We start from the raw sequence: 21,599 nt of genomic DNA on the forward strand, positions 1-21,599 counted from the left end.
TATGAGCCGGGGTAGGGGTGGGTGGGTCATGATGGTGGAACCCACAGAGACAGCTGATCCAACCTTGTGGGAGCTCATGGACTCTGCACCAGCAGTTAGGGAGCCTCTGTGGGACCGACCCAGGCCCTCTGCATGTGTGTGACAGTTGTGTAGCTTGATCTCTTTGTAAGGCTCCTAGCAGTGAGATCAGGATCTGTCCCTGGCACTTAGCTGGCTTTGGGGAACCTGTTCCCCATGGTGGATTACCTTGCCCAGCCTTGACACACGGGAGAAGCTCAGTCCTGCCTCAACTAGATATGGCATGCTTTGCTCAAGCCCGAGGAGGCCTGCCCCTTTCTGAGTGGAGATGGAGGAATAGTGGAAGGGGAGGAGGGATAGATGGGAAGAGGGGAAGGAGAGGGGAGACTGGGAGGAGAGGAGGGAGGGGAGACTGCAGTTGGTATGTAAAATAAATGAAAAAATGTTATTTAAAAATAATAAATAAAAATTCCATAAAAAAACAACAAACAGCTGGAGGCTTATCTTGGCTGATGCATCTCAGATGACAGGGATAGTGTGGACGTGTCCTGGCAGGCACCCACACCTGTTTCCTAGAGCCTTGCCTGGCTGTGGGACCTGCAGAGGAACTAGGGAGGGTCACTCGGTGTCCTGCCCTTGAGTGTGTGTGCACTCCACGTTCTCAGGAGTCCACCAGACACAGAGGTGGGAGGAGACAGCTGCAGCCTCCTGTGCCAGAGAGCACCCCTTCCCAGGGAGGAGGGTGTCACAGGAGTGACGGGCGGGGTGCAGACCAGCACAGAGTCCCCTTCAGATCAGCTCCCAGGAGGACCAGGCTTGGCCAAGGCTACTGTCACATGCAATGAAGGTTATCCATAGACTTCAGGTTTGCCCTGGGCTCTGTGAATAGTTTTGAGACTTGCAGCCAGGTCCACAATCATGCCACAGCGCCTCCCTTCAGTCAGCCCTGGGAAATCTCCAAGACTCCTTGCGTTACACATCCGTGGATGAGACCTGAGTCTTAGGTAATCTAAACAGCGAGTTACAGCCCTAGCCTTTGTTTCTCAGTGACAGGCTGGCTTGGACTCATGAGCTTCCTGCTTTAGCCCTGCCACAGGGAGAGAGGACAAGGGTGTGCTGTGACATCCAGTCTAAATGTCGGTTCTAATCTTTTCTGGTTTGCTTAGATGAAGTGAGTCATTAACTTTATGGAGGAGTTCATCAGACTCTGACACTCGGCTTTGCAGACAGCTGACGTGCACTCAGCCTGTGCCAGGCCGGTGCTGGGAGCTGGCTGGAGTGGAGGTGGTGAGGTGGTTTCTGTTCTGTTCTGCCAGAGCTCAGCCATCCTGAGCACTGAGGAGAATCTGGACCCCCATGTTTCCAGAGCAGAGAGGCCCCTTGAAAGTCCCATACAATTCCCGTAGTACCCAGAAGTGACCAGCAGATGGCAGTAGCACCCAAGGAGATTTCTCTATAATCCTTTCGGGGAATTGTCTACCTTGAATGTTCAAACAACTTCACAACCCTCTTGCCCCACCCGTGTGCTGGGACTGCAGGTGTGGGCTGCCACGCTGGCTGCAGGGGCTGTTCCGGGTGAGATCTACAGTTCGCTTTGACACATCCGTGACTTGTTTTCTGGCTGCTGAGTGACCAGGTTTCAACCCCGGAGCGGCTCAGGAAGGAAGGGTCTATTCGGTCTCCCAGTTAAGGGTACAGTCCATCTGCGCAAGGAAGGCATGGCGGCAGGAGTGTGTCACACTGTGTCCCCAGTCAGGAGGCGGAGAGATGAAACCCTCTTTTTATTCAGCCCATAGGATGGTACCACCCACACCAAGGGGTCACAGTGACAGTGTCTTCTCTCTGGAAACTGCAGAAGCATGTCCAGAGGTGTGTCTCCTCGGTGACTGCAAATCTAGTTGGGGCCACAGGGAAGAGGTGAAATCACAGGATGGTCCATGGGTTAATTTGTCACTTAGTTCACATCTGAAATACGTGGATGTTCATTTTGGATAGATGGCAGCCATCCTAAGTCTCCAAGGTCCCGGGGATCAAGACCACAACGCCTGTGCTATCTCACGGCAACATCCTGCAGTCAGCTTGGTTTGGAGACGGGGTCTTGCTACTATGCCACTCAGGATGGCCATCCTCCTGCCTCAGCAGTGCTGAGATTATCGGCATACACCAACCACCACAGATGGTTCAGAAATCTTTTCTTTATATGGGGTCGTCTGGTGGCCCGGAGACACAGATCTGACTGTCCCTGCTTAGCTGGTGACCATCGGGTCACCTGACACAGCTGTTCAGCCATCAGGCAATGTGGACAGGCTCGGTGGGGGGGGGGGGGCTGCCTCCACCAGTCAATGGCTCGCGGCACTGCCATTTTATAGACAAGTAAACTGAGGCCCAGGCAACTCATTTGTCAAGCATCCCACAAGGAGGAAGTGGCCGAGCTATCATCGGAGTCTGGTGAAACTTTGGCCCTCAAGCTGGTTCAATTCAGTTTTCAGCCTCTCCCTGGCCCCCACCCAGGCAATCATGAGAAGGAACTTTCCCTCTCCCCTCCCCCAGTGAGGCTGCGCCATCCCTTCCCTGTTCCCCATGGTTCTCTAGTGTCCTGACATCTCCTGTGACTTGCAAGCTCATTAGCATGGGTGTCAGGGAAGCTGGCACTACTCAGCCCTGCACCTGACACGGAGATTTCCAGGAACACTGGTCCCGGTGGGGGGAGGCTCCAGGCTTCGGTGGCCTGGGGAGTGTCTTTGGAGAGAGTTAGTGTTCCCCATCTTCTCACCTGGGGTCTCTGCAGCCTTGATTTGCAGGAATGGTGCTTCTGAGCACTTGGGAGAGTCCAGAGCTCGTGCTTTAGGCTCTGGAGGCTGCCCCCTCCCTTCTCAGATGTTGCGTGTTCTTTAGAGGTCCATGTGTTGAGGGCTTGTGCCCAGGCTGGTGCTGTGAGGCATGAGACCTAATGGAGTCCCAAGCGTCATCTGACTATTCCTTTAAAGGTGATGAGACCCTGGTCCCAGCTCTTTGCTTCACTACAAACTCTGGCCATGACGTACATCAGACCTTAAATCTACAGATTGGGGCTCAATGAACCCCTTTATTTTCTAAATCAATCTGCCTCAAGTGTCTAGTTATCGTAACACAGGCCTGTGGATCTCAGCGTTCTTAGTTTGCACATGTATGCGTAAGTACACATGTATACAGGCTCTTGGTCACAAGCCGAGGAGAGAGGAAGGCCTCTAGGACTTCGTTTTCTCTCTCTTCTCGATCAGAAGCGACCCACCTCGGGTCTCTTTCCTTCCAGCAACAGAGGAGTTGAGGCAGGGGTGTGCCGCCCAAGGCAAGGCACAGCAGCCAGCCCCAGTGAGCAGCATCCCCGGGGCAGGCTCCTTGTTTCCCAGTGGCTTTGACTGCCTGCAGGTGGGCCTCCTTGCTGCTGCAGTCATCGGGGGCCAGGCCTGGCTGACAGGTCACAGAATGTATTCCCCCTGGAGCAGCAGCCAGGCCACCAGCTGTCCACTGCCAGGGTTCTGTTCTCCCCTAGGCTCCTGAGTCTCAGGGGTGCTGTCTGGGGTCTCACTGCCCACACCCCTCAGTGGCCTTCTCCCGGCCTACTGTTCCAAAGTCTCTGTGTGGCCGACTGAATTTAAGTGTGAGCGTGCGCCTCTGTGTGTCCGTCAGAGGGTGTCACGAGTGTGGCCATCGGAGGGCAGAAGAGGGGGTCAAGGTCCCTTGGAGTTAAATTACAGGCAGTTGTTGAGGCGCCGGACATGAGCGCTGGGAACGCAGCTGTTTTAAACCTCCATGGCCTGTGACGTCTCTTCTGGCCACACAACTCCCCTGCCTCACACTGTCTTGGTCTGTAGTTGCTGTGGGCAGGACTCCTGGGGCTCATCAGAAGCCTGGCCTTGCAACTGAACTCGCTGTTAAGTAGGTGGCGGCCCAGGCCTCTCCGAACCTCGCATCCTTTCCTCCATCTCTTAGATAGGGTCTCCCCGTGATGCTCAGCCTGGTTGAGAGTTCCCCGTCCTCCTGCTTCAGGCTCCCCAAAGGGATGACAGGCACATGCCACACCTGGCTTTAGAATCTTCTCCTTATCCTCGATCTCTCTCCCTCTCCCTCTCTTTTTGCACGCACGTGTGTGTTGTGCATGCACCTGTGTGTTGGCACTGTGTGGGTATACATGCGTGTGACTGTGCGTGTGCAGGTATGCCTGTGTGTGTGTGCCGAGGTCAGAGGTGGGTGATGACGATGTCAGGTGTCTTCCCGTACCACTACTCACTCTCCTGGGGCGGTATCTCTCTCTGAACCGGGAGTTCTGCTTTGCTAGTCCAGCTCAGCCTGGCTCCCTTGTCTCTGCCTCCTCCATCGGCGTGGGTGCCGGGGATTCAAACTCCAGCCCTTAAGCTAGCAGAGCAAGTCTCCCCAGCCCCGCGTCTCATGTTAAGAAGAACATGAAACAGAGAAGCGAGGGAAACTGGGCAGAGGGCTGACGTGTTCACCCGAGAGCCGTTGCCGCGGCAGTGCCTGCGGCTGTGGTGTGTGGTGGTAACAACACAAACGTACAATGTGATGCCTCCCCCAGGCCGGCCTCCTCTGCGGCAGGAGAGGCAAGCCCGAAACAACGACCCCAGTTTGGCCGCAGGACTCACAGACACAGTGGGGCAGGCGAGACGTCCAGATGGGAGTCCCGGTCTCGCGGCTGTAGCAGGTGAGAAGTGAGCTCCCTTCGAGCACAAATCCGGGGCTGCAGGTGTACTGGATGGTGGTGCCCACCAGCAGCACGGGGTCGGAGATGAGGCGGGTGGAGTGCTCCACCTCCCCAGGGTCGGTGCAGTACATAACTGTGGAGAGAGGAGCGACGCATGGGTGCCCGCATGGGTGCCCGGGGACGCCACGGGTCGCCCAGACTCACCGGAGGACCTAGAAAGTTCCTCCAGTCAGCCCTTTACCCTTTGGGGACACAGCACACGGCTCCGCAGAGGTGGCTGGAGAACAGGTCAGGTGGGAAGAGACCTGAATTTTATCCCTGAGTGTGACCCCAAAGTTTTTGCCAGGTCCCAAACCTATATCTAAGGTATAAATCATCACCGAGGAGGGTGAGCACAGTGTGTGTGTCGGGGTGAGCAGGGTGTGTGTGTGTGGGGGGTGAGCAGGGTGTGTGTGTGTGTGTGTGTGTGTGTGTGTAGGTGAGCATGGTGTGTGTGTGTGTGTGTAGGTGAGCATGGTGTGTGTGTGTGTGTGTGTGTGTGTGTGGTGAGCACGGTGTGTGTGTGGGTGAGCAGGGTGTGTGTGTGGTGAGCACGGTGTGTGTGTGTGTGTGTGTGTGTGTGTGTGTAGGTGAGCATGGTGTGTGTGTGTGTGTGTGTGTGTAGGTGAGCATGGTGTGTGTGTGTGTGTGTGTGTGTGTGTGAGCACGGTGTGTGTGTGTGTGTGTGTGTGTAGTGAGCACGGTGTGTGTGTGTGTGTGTGTGTGTGTGTGTGTGTGTGTGTGTGTGTAGTGAGCGTGGTGGGAAGGGAAGGGCTGCTTGAGCATCCGTTCTATGAAATCCCTCGCAGTGGCCAGAGTGGGAGGAGCAAAGGGGGGTTGTTCCTGCTCGCTGGGATGCCTGACCCTGGAAAACCAGCATCAATTGCACTTTAATTAGAAAATCAATACAGATAAAAGGGAAACAGCAAACTAATTAACAAGGAAGGAAGTGAACACCTGAGTGATGTGAACAACGTCCACCACCCTGAGAACGGACCGTTTACGCACGTGCATCCCTTCGTGTGGAATACCCTTCTGCAGCCATTTCCACCTGTAAACCAGCTGTCTGTCTATCCACCCATCTGCCAATCCTCTGTCCATCTGTCCACCCATGTAGCCATCTATCCATCTATCCTGTCTGTCTGTGTATCTGTCCATCTATCCAGTCATCTAGATATAGCTTTATATAGATATAGAAAGACACAGTCCTATGCCACATACAGAGTTATGCATTGGTTACCTTCTATACATATCACACACATTGTATATTAAACACATGGCCTATAACTCCATCTTACCTGCATAAATATCCACGTCTAGGAATCCACACACATTTATCTACCAACACATATGAGCAGACATCTACACATGGGGAGATGTAGAGAGATACCTACATAGCAAATGTCAGGATCTACCTATGCACAGACCAGGCTCATCCGTATCTATAAACCCCATCCATCCATCCATCCATCCATCTGTCCGTCCACCTGCCTCCCTGCCTCCCTGGGTCCATCTGAGCATTCTAGGTGCCACAGGTATCATACATGTGCATGTGGCTGACCGTGGCTCTTCGGTGGCTCTTCCCGTGATGCCTGGCTGCTCTCTTTCCCCTTAGGTGGCCCGGTCCCTGCTCTGTCCCTTCCCCATCTCCCTCACCCTCTGCCAGCACTTGTTATCATCATCATCATCATCATCATCATCATCATCATCATCATCATCGAGCTGTTCTGATTCCAATCTCGTGGGACAGGAACATTAAACTGTCACCTGGAGGTCCCTGCCGCAGGGTTGGAGCTGGGAGTTTGATGCGGGAGGTGGGGGAAGAAACCGGCCAGGAGAAGAGGCCACGTCAAAGCTCTGCTCCTTCCCTGGCTGTAGGGCGTCAGCAAGAAGCTAGCAGCGCCTCCTTTCCTTATTCCCCTGTCAGGACAGGGAGCACTCCAACAGCACCCCCCCGTCAGGACAGGGAGCACTTCCCCTCATCACCCGTCAGGACAGGGAGCACTTCCCCCGTCAGGACAGGGAGCACTCCCCCCCCCGTCAGGACAGGGAGCACTTCCCCCCGTCAGGACAGGGAGCACTCCCCCCCGTCAGGACAGGGAGCACTCCCCCATCAGGACAGGGAGCACTTCCCCCCGTCAGGACAGGGAGCACCCCCCGTCAGGACAGGGAGCACTTCCCCCGTCAGGACAGGAGCACTTCCCCCCGTCAGGACAGGGAGCATTTCCCCCCCGTCAGGACAGGGAGCACTTCCCCCCATCAGGACAGGGAGCACTTCCCCCCATCAGGACAGGGAGCACTTCCCCCCATCAGGACAGGGAGCACTCCCCCCGTCAGGACAGGAGCACTTCCCCCGTCAGGCACCCCCCCGTCAGGACAGGGAGCACTTCCCCCGTCAGGACAGGGAGCACTTCCCTCGTCCCCCGTCAGGACAGGGAGCACTCCCCGTCAGGACAGGGAGCACTCCCCCCGTCAGGACAGGGAGCACTCCCCCCGTCAGGACAGGGAGCACTTCCCCTGTCAGTCACCCCGTCAGGACGGGGAGCACTTCCCCCTGTCAGGACAGGGAGCACTTCCCCCCCCCGTCAGGACAGGGAGCACTTCCCCCGTCAGGACAGGGAGCACTCCTGGGGCAGCACCCGGGAGTCAGCAGGAAGGAGGCTGGCTGCCTGTGGAGGGAGCTCAGAACTGGAGGAAGATGGCTTTGATGTGCTCTGCTTGGCTCTACAGACATGTTAAAGACTCAGCATGGCTTTCACAAGGCTGGGCACACTTGTTCGCCACGGTCCCCACTGCTCCCTGCCACCCTCCGCCCAATATAGTTCATTTATTTGCATTTCTACTAGACTGTAGGGAACAGAGCTGGGGTTCCAGTGAAACCATTTGAGAAAGGAGGCCGGCTCCCACCTTAAACAGGCAGGGTTGCATCCACGTGACATGTGTCTTTGGGAGGGACTTTCCACCCAGTTTGACTTAGGGAGAGAGGAAAAAAAAATGACTCTTACTTTTTTCACAAAACGGGGGGTCACTGCTCCAACTCAGGTCCCACTGGCAGGTGAGGGTGTCGCTCCCCACGATGTCATAGCCGGGGTCGCACTGGTATGTGATCCGGGCTCCCCTGACCAGCTCTGTGTGGGAAGTGGTTTTCCAGCCATTCTGGATCTCAGGCAAGTCTGAGCACGAGTCGTTCCGTGACACCTCTTTAAAACAAAACATCTTCCTTAGGTTTAGGGAAAAGCCGTTAGAGGCAGGTGCACTGTGGGAGGATCCTGTAGCCTGTGGAGGATCAGTTCACAGCAGGACAATAGCTTACCACTCGTGAAAGCCACCACGGGCAAACTCTTCAGCTCAAACGGCACAATTCTGGAGAACGTTTGCCACAACCTGGGATACCCAAAGGCGTCACTGTAGCGGGATCCTCTCTCCTTCCTACAGACCTGTCACTGAGGTGGTCCAAACCCAACTCTTGCTGTCTTTGTGTGGGGGAGTGTATGGTGAGCAGGTCTAAAACAGTTTAATATACTTCTAGGGACAGCAGTGACCCCGACTGTCAGGAAAACCACCCTGAGCAGCCAGAAGGGGCTTCCCCAGGATTTCAGCACACTTTTATTCGGAGACAGGACCTCTCCCGGCTGCCTGAAGGAAGGGGCCAGGGAAAGGGCTTCTAGAGTCTCCTGGACAGGAGCAGGGGCCCCTATTTTTAGGTCTTTGAGAAATCAGACAAGCGCTGGATTTGGGACTCAGCTGCACATGCTGGAAGACGGATGGAAAGGAAGAAATGGGGCCGGGGCTGAGGGCTTTCTCTGTCCAAATGCCTTCAGACAGAAAGGTCTGACCCTCAGTGGGAGCTACCATGCCACACCCTGTGGAGGACCCTGTCCCCTCAGTGGCAGGAGTCACGTTGGCACCATTCTCTACCTGGGTGGCCATGGCTGAGTTACCTACACTTGCCCTGTTTCAGTTTTCAGAGGCCACTACCAGGAAAATGGCGATTCTGCTTTCCCCAGCAGGTAGCCTGGAGGCACCAAACTGCCCGTCCCTCGAGGCTCCTGTTAACTCTACGAGCAAGGAGACCCACCCGGGAGTCAGACAACTCTCTCTCTCTCTCTCTCTCTCTCTCTCTCTCTCTCTCTCTCTCTCATCTTCTACTTGCATAAAGTCTCGTGTAGCCTGTGTCAGCTTTGAACTCACTGTACATCTGAAGGTGACCTTGAACCTCTAATCTTCCTGAGTGCTGGGTCACAGCTGTGGACCACCCTGGGATGGAACCCAGGGCTTCCAGAGTGTCTTTTCTTTTTTCTTCCCCATCCCCCCCTAAAAAAAAAGGGTCTCACTATGCAGCCTCGGTTGGCCTGGAACTTGCTCTAGAGACCGGGCTGGTCTTGAACTCACAGACACCCATGTGTGCCTGTCTCCTGAGCACTAGCATTAAAAGCATATGCCATTGTGTCCAGCTCTTAGGATTTCTGTTGACTGCACCAGAGCCCAGCCTGGTCCTTTTTTCTCCGTTAAGGAAGACATCCAGCTTCAGTCATGTTTGATACACATTCAGCCTCACTGGCACCCTCTGCAGAGTGAGGCCAAGCATCACAACCTGTCTATCCCACAAGGCAATGCGAGGGTTAATGAACATGGACATAGCCCTGGCAACATGTTTGGATCCCTCTGTGTATTCGCTTCTGGGTCTGTGAAGGCCTTAGCAGGCACCAAGGATCTGAAATCATGACTTCAGGTTCATGGTCAAGCTAGAACCAGGGTCCAACCCAGAAGCATCAAACATGTGCTGATTTCTCTTTCTTTTTCTCTTCCTCTTTCTTTCTTTCTTTCCTTTCTTTCTTTCTTTCTTTCCTTTCTTTCTTTCTTTCTTTCTTTCTTTTTCTTTCTTTCTTCCTTCCTTCCTTTCCTTCCTTCTTCCTTCCTTCCTTCCTTCTTTCTTTTTCTTTTCTTTTCTTTTTGGCTTTTTCAAGACAGGGTTTCTCTGTATAGTTTTGGTGCCTGTCCTGGATGTTGCTCTGTAGACCAGGCTGGCTTCGAACTCACAGAGATCTGCCTGGCTCTGCCTCCCGAGTGCTGGGATTAAAGGCGTGCACCACCTCCACCCAGCCTGATTTCTTGTTCAGGCAGACATCACTAATCAATCATTGTCTTTGAATCAAGTGGAATCCTCTGGCCTTCAGCACATCACTGCAGGGCCACTGTCCCTTAGGTTGGACATGCATGACGGGATGTGGCGGTCCTGAACTGTCACAGGATGCTCAGCTTCAACTTCAGTATACAAGAACACTTTAAGACATTACCAAAGAGCACTGGCCAGGCACCGGGTCACCTTGACTAGCCTTGGATGGAGCTAGAGCTTTGCCATCCAGCAGATGCTGGTCTGAAGGTTGCCGCTGGTACCAGGGGAATAGAGGAAGCTGAGGATGACTTCCTCTTTCAGCCAGGAGGGAGAGGGAGTCTCTGGAGATAGATGGGAGCCAAGCCACCAGAACCCCTTCCTCCAAAGGTTAGCCGATCAAAAGGGTGACTTGTCTGTGCCCTCGAGAACAACTCAGGAGCAGCAGCAGAAATGTTCCCAGATGTTTGTAACACAATGAAGGCAAAAGGACCCAAGAAGCAGGACTCGGGGGATGGATGCCTTCGTTAGCCTCTTGGAAAGAGTAATGGGGGCAGACAAGGCCACACTGAGAACCAAGGAAGATGTACTCTGCTGTATGCCCAGGCCTGAAGCATGTGAGGGAGGCTGGGCAGAGCTGCCCTGTTCAGTGACCCAGAAGAAGGAGCCTCCTCAGGGAGAGCGGGCCGCAGGACAGGGGACAGGGAGCAGATGAGATGTGAGAAGTTGCAAATAGAGGGAAGCGGGAGCGTGCAGTGAGGTCACAGCCAACAACCCAGGAAACACCACGCCTTCGCGCTATGAGGCCTCATTTATTAAGTTCTCACATCCACTCCTTCAGCGTTTCCACTCTACTCACGAGAGAAGCACTGCTCAGAGTGGCTCACTGACTCGCACAAGGCCACCCAGCCCTCCACAACAGTGCGAGGATGTAAACCCTGGTCCTCATGACTAGAGAGCCCGTGCTCCTAAAACCACCCGGGACAGCTATGCCACCGCACTGAGGGATCCGCCAGCCCCAGAGCATCCACACAGATGCAGCCACAGGAAACCACCGTGCGCAGTCTGCCTCCAGCACAGACAAGGTTGGTGGGTTGAAATACCTACCTATATAGTTCATGATGAATCCCTGGCCCTTGCCAAAGATGAGGCCGGCGGGGTCCGAGTGGAACTGGATGGTGAGGTCTGGCGTGGAGGAGTACAGCTTCTGAGGACTGCTGTTGCCAAAGTACTGGCCCAGGACGTGGGGTACAACCTCATCGCCATCGTAGATGGTCAGGATATCGCTGTTGCTCAGGTTCAGGCTTGATGGGCAGAGAGAAGAGGAGGGGGTCACTGTAGGCTCCTGTCTGTCTGCACAAACACCAAGTCACCTTTTCAGGGACACAGGATTCCTTCAGACATGCCATGTGTCAGGCCCTGGCTAGGAAGCAGGGATGAAGTGGTCCAGATGGCAAATGGGACCAGGACACACTGCCCCCTCCTATCAACAGGGTAGGCAGACCTGTAGACGCCTGGGTTCTGGAAGAGATCTTTGCAAAATGGCTCTCCCTGTCTGAGTCTCACTGCGAAGCCAAATCATGCACAGTGACGGGCCGGCTTCCCTGTCCCATGAACAACACTGTTCTGTGGTGCAGTGCTGTACTGGCATGGGGCTACATGCTGGGCATGTGACATGGGTCTGTCCCTCGTTGATGCAGAAGATGCTGAGCAAAGGTGGTGAGGTCATCGGAAGCTGGTGTTGTTCTCCAGGCCCTGCTGAGCACAGCCCGCCTGTTCATGTGGGAAAACCAAACTGCTGCTTATGATCCCTCCATCAGCAGAGTTCTCCGCTGTGTGCGGCAACACTGAGGTGGGTGCCCTATGCAGGAACCGTGCTCAAGCCTGCTACCATGACCCTTATTAAGGGGGGATGCAAAGATCTGAGTGCAGGGCTAAGCCTTGCCACTGACACCGAGGATGGAGTGATGGTTATGACGCAGAGGGCGAGTCCAAGCCCAACTTGCCGTGTCTGCCTTACCCTAGTATTGGGGTGAACACTGGAAGGTCAGAGAGACAGAACAAACCACAGCTAACCTCACCTGGCCAACTTCTCAGCTGATCTTGTTTCCTCAGACTGGAAGTTTCTGTGTCCTCATCCCAATGGCTCTCAGCTGAACTGCTGCTCAAAAGCCTGAAGCTTAACCAGCTAAAAGGTTCTAGTTTCTGGTCCTCATGCCTTATATACCTTTCTGCTTTCTACCACCACTCCCTGAGAATAAAGGTGTGAGTCACCATGCCTGGCTGTTTCCAATGTGGCCTTGAACTCACAGAGATCCAGAGGGTTTTCTGCCTCTGGAATGCTAGGATTAAAGGCGTGTGCTACCACTACCTATCCTCTATGTTTAATATTGTGGCTGCTCTGTCTCTGACCCCAGATAAGTTTATTAGCGTGCACAATATTTGGGGGAACACAATGCCACACCCTAGCTTGCTTGTACCATGCCCAACCTCGAGGCTTAGCGGGGGCCACACATCTGTGCTCTTGTCCAGCCTGCTGGGTCTGTCTGACCCTAGCCCATCTGTACTATCCTCAACTACCAGACCTAGCCAGAGTCTCACATCTTGAGCACCAGGGCAGTCTGCTGAGCCCGTCCTGTGTCCTTCCCAACCTCCAGGCTTAGACCCAGTAGCACATCCTGTGGACCAGCTTAGCCTGCTGAGTCTGCCTGACCCTGCTGCTTACTGATTCCCCGGTCACCTCGTCCAACCTCCAGACCTAGCCTGGTCCCACTTCCTGTGCTCCACTCCAGTCTGGTGAGTCACTAGATGCTAGCCATGCATGCCATATCCAGCCTTCACACTTAGCCCAGGTCCCACATCCTGTGCACTGGTCCAGTTGACCTTAGCCAGCTTGCAGCACACCTGACTTCCAGACCTTAGACTGGGATGTACGTCTGTGCTCCAGGACAGCCTGGTGAGTTCCTGGCCTGCCCACACCACCCCAAACTTGAAGCCTATTGCATAGTTTGTATGGCAGCTTAGCCGGGTGTGTGCCCAAGACCCCAACCGTGCCCCCCTCACATTCCCTGGCAGAGCTCCGGCAGCAAATCCTAAGTAGATTGAAGCATTTGTCCCACTGCTTTCTCGGTCACTCCTCAGTTGGAATCACCCCCAAAATGACCACTGAGCAACTGAAGGCATTGCCTACCAACTCCCCAGGTCTGATTGGTTGAAAGTAGCCAAACTCGGACAACCATAGAAAAAACAACAAACAAACAAACAACAAAAACAAAAATATACAAACAAACCCAAGACCAAGCTTACCCTCCGTAGAAGCTACCTAAAATCTCATATTAGACACATAACCAATGGAAGCCTGTGAGTCTAGGTCTTATCACAAAAACACAAATATGAAGGGCCAGTACAGTATGTCACGGTCACGCCCCACCCCATGCATCATAGAATCATTCTCCAATAAGAATTACCTAGATGACCCCCCAGGACACAGACTTTACAAGAACAACCATAAAATTTAATCCAAGAACACAAAGAATCTCAAGAAGAAAGGGACACACAGCTTAATGAACGCGGAAGACATTAGTGACGAATGTGATGTCCGAGAAAGCACAAACGTACAGCCGAGTGAAATGATGAAGGCAATTGAGACTCTGAAACTCAAACTGAATGAAGAGGTAGAAATAATGGAGAGACTCAAGCTGAAGGAAATGAGGTGATCGAAAAACTCATTCACCTAATTAGAAAATGTGGTGGGAAGCTTTGTAAGTAGAACGGAGCAAGTAGAAGACAGGAAATGTCAGGACTTGAAGATAAAGTAGAGATTTTAGGGGACTTAGGCAAAGAACATTGACAAATTTGAAAACACTCAAAAGAACTACGCAGGAACTTCAAGACACTATGAAAAGACAAAATCTTGCAATTATAGACATAGATGAAGAGGAATCCTCGGCCAATGGCATAGACTAGATATTCAACAACATCATAGAAGAAAACTTCCCCAAACCAAGGAAAGACACACACACACACACACACACACACACACACACACACACACACACACACAGAGAGAGAGAGAGAGAGAGAGAGAGAGAGAGAGAGAGAGAGAGAGAGAGAGAGAGAGAGACACAGAGCATCAAATAGACAGGGCTAGAAAAGGAACTCCCCACAGCATAACATAGTTAAACATTAAAAATACAGAACAAAGAGAAGGTATTAAATACTGCAAGAGAAAAGTCGCAAGTCACCTATAAAGGAAAAACCCAGAAAAACAACTGATTTCTCAATAGAAACATTAAAAGCCAGAATGGCCTGAAGCAATGTACTTCAGGTTCTGAATGATCACAGATGCCAACCAACATAGGCTATTTTACCTAGAAAAGCTATCTGACATAGCTGAAGGAGGGAAAAAAACTTTTCAAAAATGATATGAACAGGCTAACTTATGTCCACTAAACTCGCTCTACAAGGAATACTGGAAGCAATACTTTAGACTGAACAGAGGAATAAGCTTAGCCAAGATAAGATAGAAAAGAAACAAAAATATAATTATTGAAACACAAAATAGGACTAACACATATACACATACACACATACACATATGCACACACATGAACACACACACATATACACATACACACAGAGGCAGCACCAACACATACCTTTCTTCCCAGCCCCTCTTCTTTGGACGAGAAAGGTCTCACAGTGTAGCCCTGACTGACCTTGAGCTCACAGAGATCATCTGTCTCTGCCTCCATAGTAATAGAATTAAAGGTGTGTGCCACCACACCCAGCTTCATATACCTTTCAATAATAACTTTAAATATTAACGGCCTCAACTCCCTAATCAAAAGACACAGGTTGACCAAATGCATTAAGAAATAAAATCCATCCATTCCCGTCTACAAGAAACTTATCTCACCCTCAAAGGTTAGAACCGCCTTAATGTGAACAAAAGTATGCCATACAAATCGGACCAGGAGCGGGTATCACCATCTTACAAGATAGAATCCAAACCAAAATACATCAGAAGAGATAAAGAAGGACACTTCATTTTACCAAGGGAGTTAACCAAGAAGACATTACCACCTTCAACATACACACACTTAATGTCATAGAAAGTGAACAACTGGACCTAAGGAGACAGATTAGCTCCAACTCAGTAATCAATTAATAAAAAGTAATGAATACCCCACTTTCTCCAGTGGACAGGACATCAGAGAAACATCAGAATTCAATGACATCATAATTAGGTGGACTCAACAGTTGTCTACAGAGTATTCCACGTAGACACTGAAGAATGTACATTCTACTCAGAAGGTGATGGAAGCCTCTCTGAAATAGACCACATCACGGGATAGAAAACAAATCTTAACAAATTGAGGGAAACCGCAATAACTCTGTGTATTCTGTCTGACCACAACGCTATAAAGCTTAAAATTAACAACAAAGGAATCTCTAGTAATACTGGAGATTAAAAAACACGTTACTGAGTGATGAATGGGTTGAAAAAGAAACCCAGAAAGAAATTTAAAACTTCCTGGAATTAAACGAAAATGAAAACACAACACGACAAAACCTCTGGGACACACTGAAAACAGTCTTAGGAGGGAAGTTTTTAGCTCCAAGCACTTACGTTTAAAAAAAAAATCAGATTGAGCACTAATAAATAACTTAATGATCTTGTTCAAGAATTTGGAAAAACAGGAACAAACCAAATCCAAATCCAAGAGATGGTAATAAGTAATAAAAATCAGAGCAGAAATATTAATGAAACAGAAACAAAGAAAACAGTACAAAGAATCAATGAATCTAAAAGAAGACAAGGTTGACAGACCCTTGAAACAACTAACCAAAAGCAAGCAAGCAAGAGAGACCCCAGACGAACAGAGTCAGAAATGGACAGGGAAACAGTACAACAGACACCAAAGAAATCCAAATGACTATGAGGGGATACTGTAAAAACCCGTACTCCATTGAGTTAGAAAATCTACAAGACATGGATGAATTTCTACATTCATACAAACTACCAAAGTTAAGTCAAGAAGAGATCAACAACTTAAACAGGAGGTAGAAACAGTGATGAAAAGCCTTCTGGCTAAAAACAGTCAAGGCCCAGATAGATTCACAGTGGAATTTTACCAGATGTTCAAGGAGGATCTGTAAGCAATGCGTCTTCAGTTATTAAAAAACAAACAAACCAGAAGGAGTACCCTCCCCAAAGTCAGTATCGCTCTAATTCTAAAAATAGGTAAAAACACAAGAAATAGAACTGCAGGCCAATATTCCTGATGAACATAGATACAAAAGTCCTCAATAAAGTATCTTCAAACCGAATATATAAAAGATCATCCACCATGATCAAGTTGGCTTAGTCCTAGAGATATAGGGATGGCTCAACATACATAAATCAATAAATGTAATAAATCATACCAATGGGCTCAATACAAAACTCACACCATCATCTAAGTGGACGTAGAAAAGAACTTTGACAAAACCCAATATGCCTTCACGATAAAGTCCCGGAGAGAGCAGATAAATACCGTGTATGACAAACCCCTGCTAACATCATCCTAAATGGAGAAAAATCTCTAAACAATTCCACTAAAAGCAGGAAGGAGGCAGGGCTGTGCACTAGCCTCACTATTTCCAATGTTGTGCTTGAAGAACCAACCAGAGCAGTAAGACCAGAGAAGGAAATCAAAGAGATACAAATAGGAAAAGTCAAATTATCCCTACCTCTAGATGTTATGATTTTTACATAAAAGATCCCCAAACTCCACCAGAGAGCTTCTAGAAACCGAAAGAAATGAATACGTCCAGCACAGTGGCAGGGCACAGAATCCACACACACAAATCAGTAGTCCTTCCTATATGCTGATAACGAAGACTTTGAGAAAGAAGTCAGGAAACACTCCCATTCACAACAGCCTCAAAAATATCGAGGGATAAACCTATTCAAGGAGTTGAAAAACTTCTAGAACGAACTTTATGTCTCTGATAAAAAGAGATTGAGGAAGACATTAGGGAAAAAAACACTCATGCTGCCTATCTGAACCCCACTCCTACCGAAAGAAACACAGATTCCATGCAGTCTCAATCAAAATTACGATTCTCCATGACATTCTTCACAGAAATAGAAACAAAAATCCTAAAATTCATGTGGAACCACAGAAGACCCCAAAGCAGGCTTGAGCAAAGAGAACAGTACTGAGAGGGTCACTATTCCAGATCTAAAGTGACACCCAGGATGGAGTGATGGTTAGTGATGCAGAGGGAGGGTCAGAGGTCACGGAAGCCTGTCCTTGCATCCATCACTGAAAGACAGCATCCCAGGTTCCTTCCTTCCTTCCTTCCTTCCTTCCTTCCTTCCTTCCTTCCTTCCTTCCTCCTTCCTCCCTTCCCTCCCTCCCTCCCTCCCTCCCTCCCTCCCTCCCTCCCTCCCTCCCTTTCTTCCTTCCAGGATCAGGTCTCACTGTGTAGCCCTGAAACTAGCTCTATAGACCAGGCTGGCCACAAACTCACAGGGATCTGCCGGCCTCTGCCCCCACCTCTCATTGCTGGGATTAAAGGTGCGTTAGTGACCTCCTCCTTGTCCTTCAGTCTCCTCCTCCTGTTCACTAGCCTTTCCCAGGCACCCAGTCTGTGTCTGCACACAGAGCAGCCACGCAGCTGTGCTGAGACCCAAAAGCCCGGGAGCAGGGTAGGATTTGAGGTCAGTGGTAGCACACAGAGGAGGGCATCAACCACACATGGCCTATCCCAGAAGCTCCTCCAAGACAGAGTGACACCTCTCCCTGCTCCCTGCAGCTCCCTTGGGCCTCCTTGCCAGGAGGCGGGAAACTTGTGCCACCAGCCAAGTGATTTCTTCCCCGGGGAAGTGCCTCAGCTGTCCCTCACGGCAGGGAGAGCCAACCAGTGCAGTGGCCATCCTGGGGGCCTCTGCTCTGCGCAGCTCCTCTGCTCCCGGGAGGTCTTTCTCCAGGTCCCTTCCTGGAGCCTTCATTGCACACTCCGGGCCTTCTCAGCTTCACTTTCCCTGTAACCGCGGTACCGAGGCGTCTGTACAGGGCACAGTTCTGGGCCGCTTTCCCTTCCTAGGTCACTGAGGTAGCTTGATGCGCAAGCCCCACCCGTCCACACCAGCCATGGCATCAGGAGGACGCTCGGGCTCCAGGGAACCCAGAGAGCAGGGCGGGAGTCCGAAGCCGGCGGAACAGAGCCAGGCTGCACCCAAACCACACTGCAAAGCGAAGCCAGGAGTCTGGAGCCCCCGGCCCTTGGCACCTGCCCAGCCCGCACAGTGTACGTCATGACTGCCAAGGGTCTTCCCGGCGCCCCATAATGGCACAACTGATCACATATCTGAGCCCCCATTGTGCAGAGAACATAATGCGCCCTCCCATTATGTGCTGCCCTCCGCAGGAGCCAAGCCGCTGTAGCTTTTCTTCCAACCTTGATGTAAGCTACCCGATGGTTCCAAGCCCAGGGTCTATCTAGGCCTCGCCCTCACCCCCTCTGCCGCCCCTGTGCGCCCTCTGGCAGATCCTGCCTCTTTCCTCCCTCAGGCTCCTCCCATCTCTCCTGGGAGGTCCTGCCCTCCCTCCAAAGGCCCCGTCCTCCCTCCCGCATAAGGCCCCGCCCCACAGGCCCCGCCCACCACCCTAGGCTCCTCCCACAGGCCACACCCTCCCTCAGGCCACGCCCTCTCCCACCTGGTCCTTCCCTCCCTCTCAGAGGCCCTGCCCTCCCTCCAGCAGGTGAAGGCCTCTCTCCTCACCTACTAGGGCATAGCAAGCCTGAGGACCAGAGACTCCCAGAGCATTCCATATTCTGAGCCCCCATTGTGCAGAGAACCCATTTGGTTCCAAGACTTGGACAAAGGCAGTCGGCTGCTGTGCCAGAGGCAGAGCAATAGCAATGTCGAGAAGGTGGTGACTGAGTGACCCAGAGAATGGGTGGCTGGGGTCTATGAAGGGCCACGCCCTGTCCCGAGGAGGTGGAGGGACTATGGAGTCCCAAGGCCAAGGCTACCCGAGCTGGGACACTCGGGGCAGACGCGCCACCATCTTTCCCCAGAGAGAAGGGGCCAGGACTTTGGGACCTTCTGCACTCCCTGCTCAGGATGAGACTGATTCCTCGACGCCTCATGAAAGGCAGTACAGGCTTCCTGTGACCAGGAAGAGGGCCATGTGCGACTTCCGGGTGAGGTGGCCGGAGATCGTAAACAAGGACCAGGAGGTGCAGAGAGAGGACCTGCTCCAGTCTGGACTGTACCCCCTGGACCGGAGGTCCCTCGACACGATAAGCTTATGCTCCTCGGAAGCCAGCATCAGCCTCAGACAACAGGAGAGCAGCCATAGTGATTTCCAGGATCCCCAAGGAACCCCCGCCTGCTTCCTGGAGGCTCCGCACATGGCCATTCTCAACAACTATCTGAAGCCAGAGTCAATGACCCGGCTGGAGAAGAGGGTGAGGAAGAAGACCGTGGTGGCCATGAATCGGCTGGAGATGGAGATGGAAGCTGCCAAGTTCCGGAGGGCAGTGCTGCTGAGGGACACCAGGGAGCTGCAGGAGGAGAGAGCCCTGGAGGAAGTAGAAGATAAACCCTTCTTGGAGTACCTGAAGAAGAGACACCAGATAGCCCAGGAGAAGTATGACTTCCTGTGGAAAGATTACATCCAGCAGAGTCAGGAGATCGAGGACAGGAGGCAAGAGCTGGTCTCTGACTTAACCTCCCGCCAGGCTGATTTCCAGAAGCAGCTGGCGCAGGGCAGGAGGCTGCAGGCCAGTCTGAAGAGGAAACTGAAGGCCCTGGAGCCCATAGCAAAGATAAAGCAGAGCCAGGACGAGGAGAAAAAGGCCCTAGAGCTGGAAGAAGCCAGCATCGTGGCCGACATCCCTTTCATGGACAGAGAGGCACACCTCCAGTTCCTGAAGGAAAGGGCCGACCTGCAGAAGCAAGTGGAGGAGCTGAACCTGCTGGAGTCAGGAGAGGACATCACCAGGGAGCTGAAGAAGAAGACCAAGGCCTTGGAGGCTAGGATCAAACAGGCTCACAAGGCCTTCTGCAAGGGCATCATTGCTGAGAACAAGCAGCTGCGAACAGAGCTCCAGCAGCTGGATCAGGAATTCTGCAAGCTGGAAGCCATTAGGGAAAAGATGGAGCAGCGGAAAAAACAATGGAAAGAGCAGCAGTGGTACCTGGAGGCCCTGGCCAGGGGGAGGCAGCGCCTGTTAGGGAGCACCACCACCCCCAAACCACAGGCCACCCCACACCCAACCCAGGGCCGTCTACGGGGTGCCAGGCCGAGAGCCACTCCTAAGTAATGGCTGCCGTGTTCCAGGAAGGAGACTGGAGCTGAAATTGGGAGTCGCACACCAGACTTGAAGATGTCATCAGGATAATGCATGGGGGGCAGACACACCAAGGGGATGGAGGCTGAGCTCCTCAGAGAGGCAGAGGGGTCCTGGCCTGGTCTGTCTCTCAGGCTTGGGCCCCTCACAGCAGCCTGAAGGGCTCTCCTAACCAAAAGCTTCCCAGCATACGGGAAACTTGGTTCTTTAGGCTCCATACTCTCCATGACAGGTTCCCTGTGGTAGTGTAGACTTTGGTGCTCAATTCCTGCTCTAGTGTGGACTTCATGACAACAGGGTGCATTTGTAATCAGCACCTTCCGTACAGTCACCCCATCTCACAGTAGTGGGATTGGTGTCCCAGGTGGGTGCAGGGTGTTCTCTGGGGGAAATGGGTTCTTCGCACTTGTGCGTGGCTGAGGCTGGATTGGTCTGCAGGGCTGTGGGTTGTGATGTGGCCTGTGGCCCCAGGGTTTGGGTCCTGTGATCCTGTGTGACAAAATATAGACAGCTCTCTGAGTCCTGGGTGTTGCTGCAGACAAAAAGCCTCAGTATTACACTGTAGATTTTTAACTTTTACTTAGCTATAAAATGAACTCATTTAAAACTGTGCTGCAAATGAAAATGAATGTACCTTTGGCTTACAGATTTTGCTTGCATGTGAAATGTTTTGTTCTTAAACCATGTTATTGAAAAATAAGAGCCTGGCTGTGACTGTTCACAATAAAAGTCTGTTTATCGTTATCCAAGCACACAGCTCCTTCTTTTTATGTAGAACAAATAACTGTGGGGGACTTAAAAAGCTGCTCGCACCCTTGAAACCTTGGCTACAGCATGCAGATTGCTAAGGGATAACGGAATGAAGCCAGGCTGCACTCTGCTGCCGCCAGAACCTCTGACTTAGCTACGAAGTCCGTACCAGGCAGGGCTGTCCGGTATCCACCTGCTCCCTTGAGCCTCACCCAGCTCTTTGAGGAGCAATTGAAGTGTTTGGACTAACTCAAGCACTCTCCCCAGAAATCTTTATCTGGCTCTTCCTCCTTGTTATTGAGCACCTACTGTGTGCAGGGGGACGTGGTAACTCCACAGGTTCAACACAGTAGGATTCAGGGGGCCCCTGGCTACTTGGAAACAGGGCATAGGAATCCAGGACTTACATCCTGAGACATATGCAAGGCAGACGGAGAGCTGCTTTAGGATAGGCTGGCTTAGGGTGTTGCTGAGGAAACTGGTGGACATGATGAGGACTGATTGAAATCTTCCCTGAAGCCACCAGACTGGCCTAAGTCTTCACGAGGTGCTGAGGCAGGTGCTAGGTGAGGTGCTGGGGTCAGTATCACATGACCTGCCAGTCTGCACCAGCCATCCCCCTCCGCC

The 21,599-nt window shown here is 52.0% G+C and overlaps 2 protein-coding genes across 2 annotated transcripts in view; one reads left to right on the forward strand and one right to left on the reverse strand.

Annotated features, from left to right (window-relative positions):
• The window catches only part of Sez6l (seizure related 6 homolog like), a 167,913-nt gene that overhangs the window by 14,140 nt on the left and 132,174 nt on the right, over positions 1–21,599 (reverse strand). The window contains 3 exon segments of the mRNA XM_028858821.2: positions 4,659–4,850; positions 7,762–7,956; positions 10,977–11,173. Of these exon segments, the coding sequence (XP_028714654.1) occupies positions 4,659–4,850; positions 7,762–7,956; positions 10,977–11,173 (584 nt within the window).
• Positions 18,601–20,966, forward strand: LOC114684318 (coiled-coil domain-containing protein 121-like). The gene has a single exon (XM_028858822.2). The coding sequence runs from the start codon at positions 18,837–18,839 to the stop codon at positions 20,193–20,195; it is 1,359 nt and encodes a 452-aa protein (XP_028714655.1). The 5' UTR covers positions 18,601–18,836; the 3' UTR covers positions 20,196–20,966.

The sequence above is a fragment of the Peromyscus leucopus genome, chromosome 23, assembly GCF_004664715.2.
Source record: "Peromyscus leucopus breed LL Stock chromosome 23, UCI_PerLeu_2.1, whole genome shotgun sequence".
In the NCBI taxonomy this organism is placed as follows: Eukaryota; Metazoa; Chordata; class Mammalia; order Rodentia; family Cricetidae; genus Peromyscus; species Peromyscus leucopus.